This window comes from Penaeus monodon, chromosome 20 (assembly GCF_015228065.2).
Source record: "Penaeus monodon isolate SGIC_2016 chromosome 20, NSTDA_Pmon_1, whole genome shotgun sequence".
Classification (NCBI taxonomy): domain Eukaryota; kingdom Metazoa; phylum Arthropoda; class Malacostraca; order Decapoda; family Penaeidae; genus Penaeus; species Penaeus monodon.
In genome coordinates, this window is record NC_051405.1 from 20,900,181 (window position 1) to 20,900,817 (window position 637).

The 637-nt window shown below is 38.0% G+C and overlaps 2 protein-coding genes across 2 annotated transcripts in view; both read left to right on the forward strand.

The window, feature by feature from the left end:
* Positions 1 to 197, forward strand: part of LOC119585697 (innexin inx2-like) — a gene marked incomplete in the record, with an annotated part of 96,397 nt that extends 96,200 nt beyond the window's left edge. Inside the window, 1 exon segment of the mRNA XM_037934371.1 lies at positions 1 to 197. This exon segment is cut by the window's left edge and continues 1,165 nt beyond it. Coding sequence (XP_037790299.1) covers positions 1 to 120 — 120 coding nt within the window.
* The window catches only part of LOC119585698 (innexin inx2-like), a 3,304-nt gene continuing 2,667 nt past the window's right edge, over positions 1 to 637 (forward strand). The window contains exon 1 of the mRNA XM_037934372.1: positions 1 to 43. The gene's annotated coding sequence lies outside the window, so the exon portion shown is untranslated. The remainder of the gene's footprint in view (positions 44 to 637) is intronic.

Here is a 637-nt window from a genome sequence, read left to right on the forward strand (position 1 = left end):
CCAGACCTCCGGCAGCGCCCGAACAAGAACCAGAAACCCGCAGGCAAGTTCCACGATGCCCTCTTTCGCACTCCCGGGGAAGGGGGTTTTCTTCCCAACTCCAGTATCTTAGTTGAATAACGTTAGCCATGACTACTTGCCAGGAAGTTATTTCCAAAAAATATATATATACACAAAGAATAAGTGAGGGAACGAAACTCGACAGCCAGAAGCTACTATTCAAAAAAGTAATCAGGACTGTACTTGTCAAATGGATGGTACAAAAAGGACATTTAAAGTCGCTGTTATTTCTCTGGCATTTGTAGACGGTAATGGTCGGGCGTTTACCAAGTGGTGGGTGAAGATAGTGCTGTTAATATTATATATATTTTTAGTGTGGATGCGGTGCGGTGCGTTTGATGTTGAATTATTTTAGTACTTTGTTATGACTGCATTTTATAGTTATCGTAGCTATTGTACTTAAGGTTATTTTTATATAAAATGTAAGATGACGTGACATTGCCAATTAATGCATTTATTGTCTTCTGCTTTTTGTTTTGGCATTTTAAAATCTGGTTTCTTGCATTTAAAAGCATTTTTAAGGACAAGAGAACTAAACTATATTGACTTTACCATTCCACGGTTTATTTAGGGGATT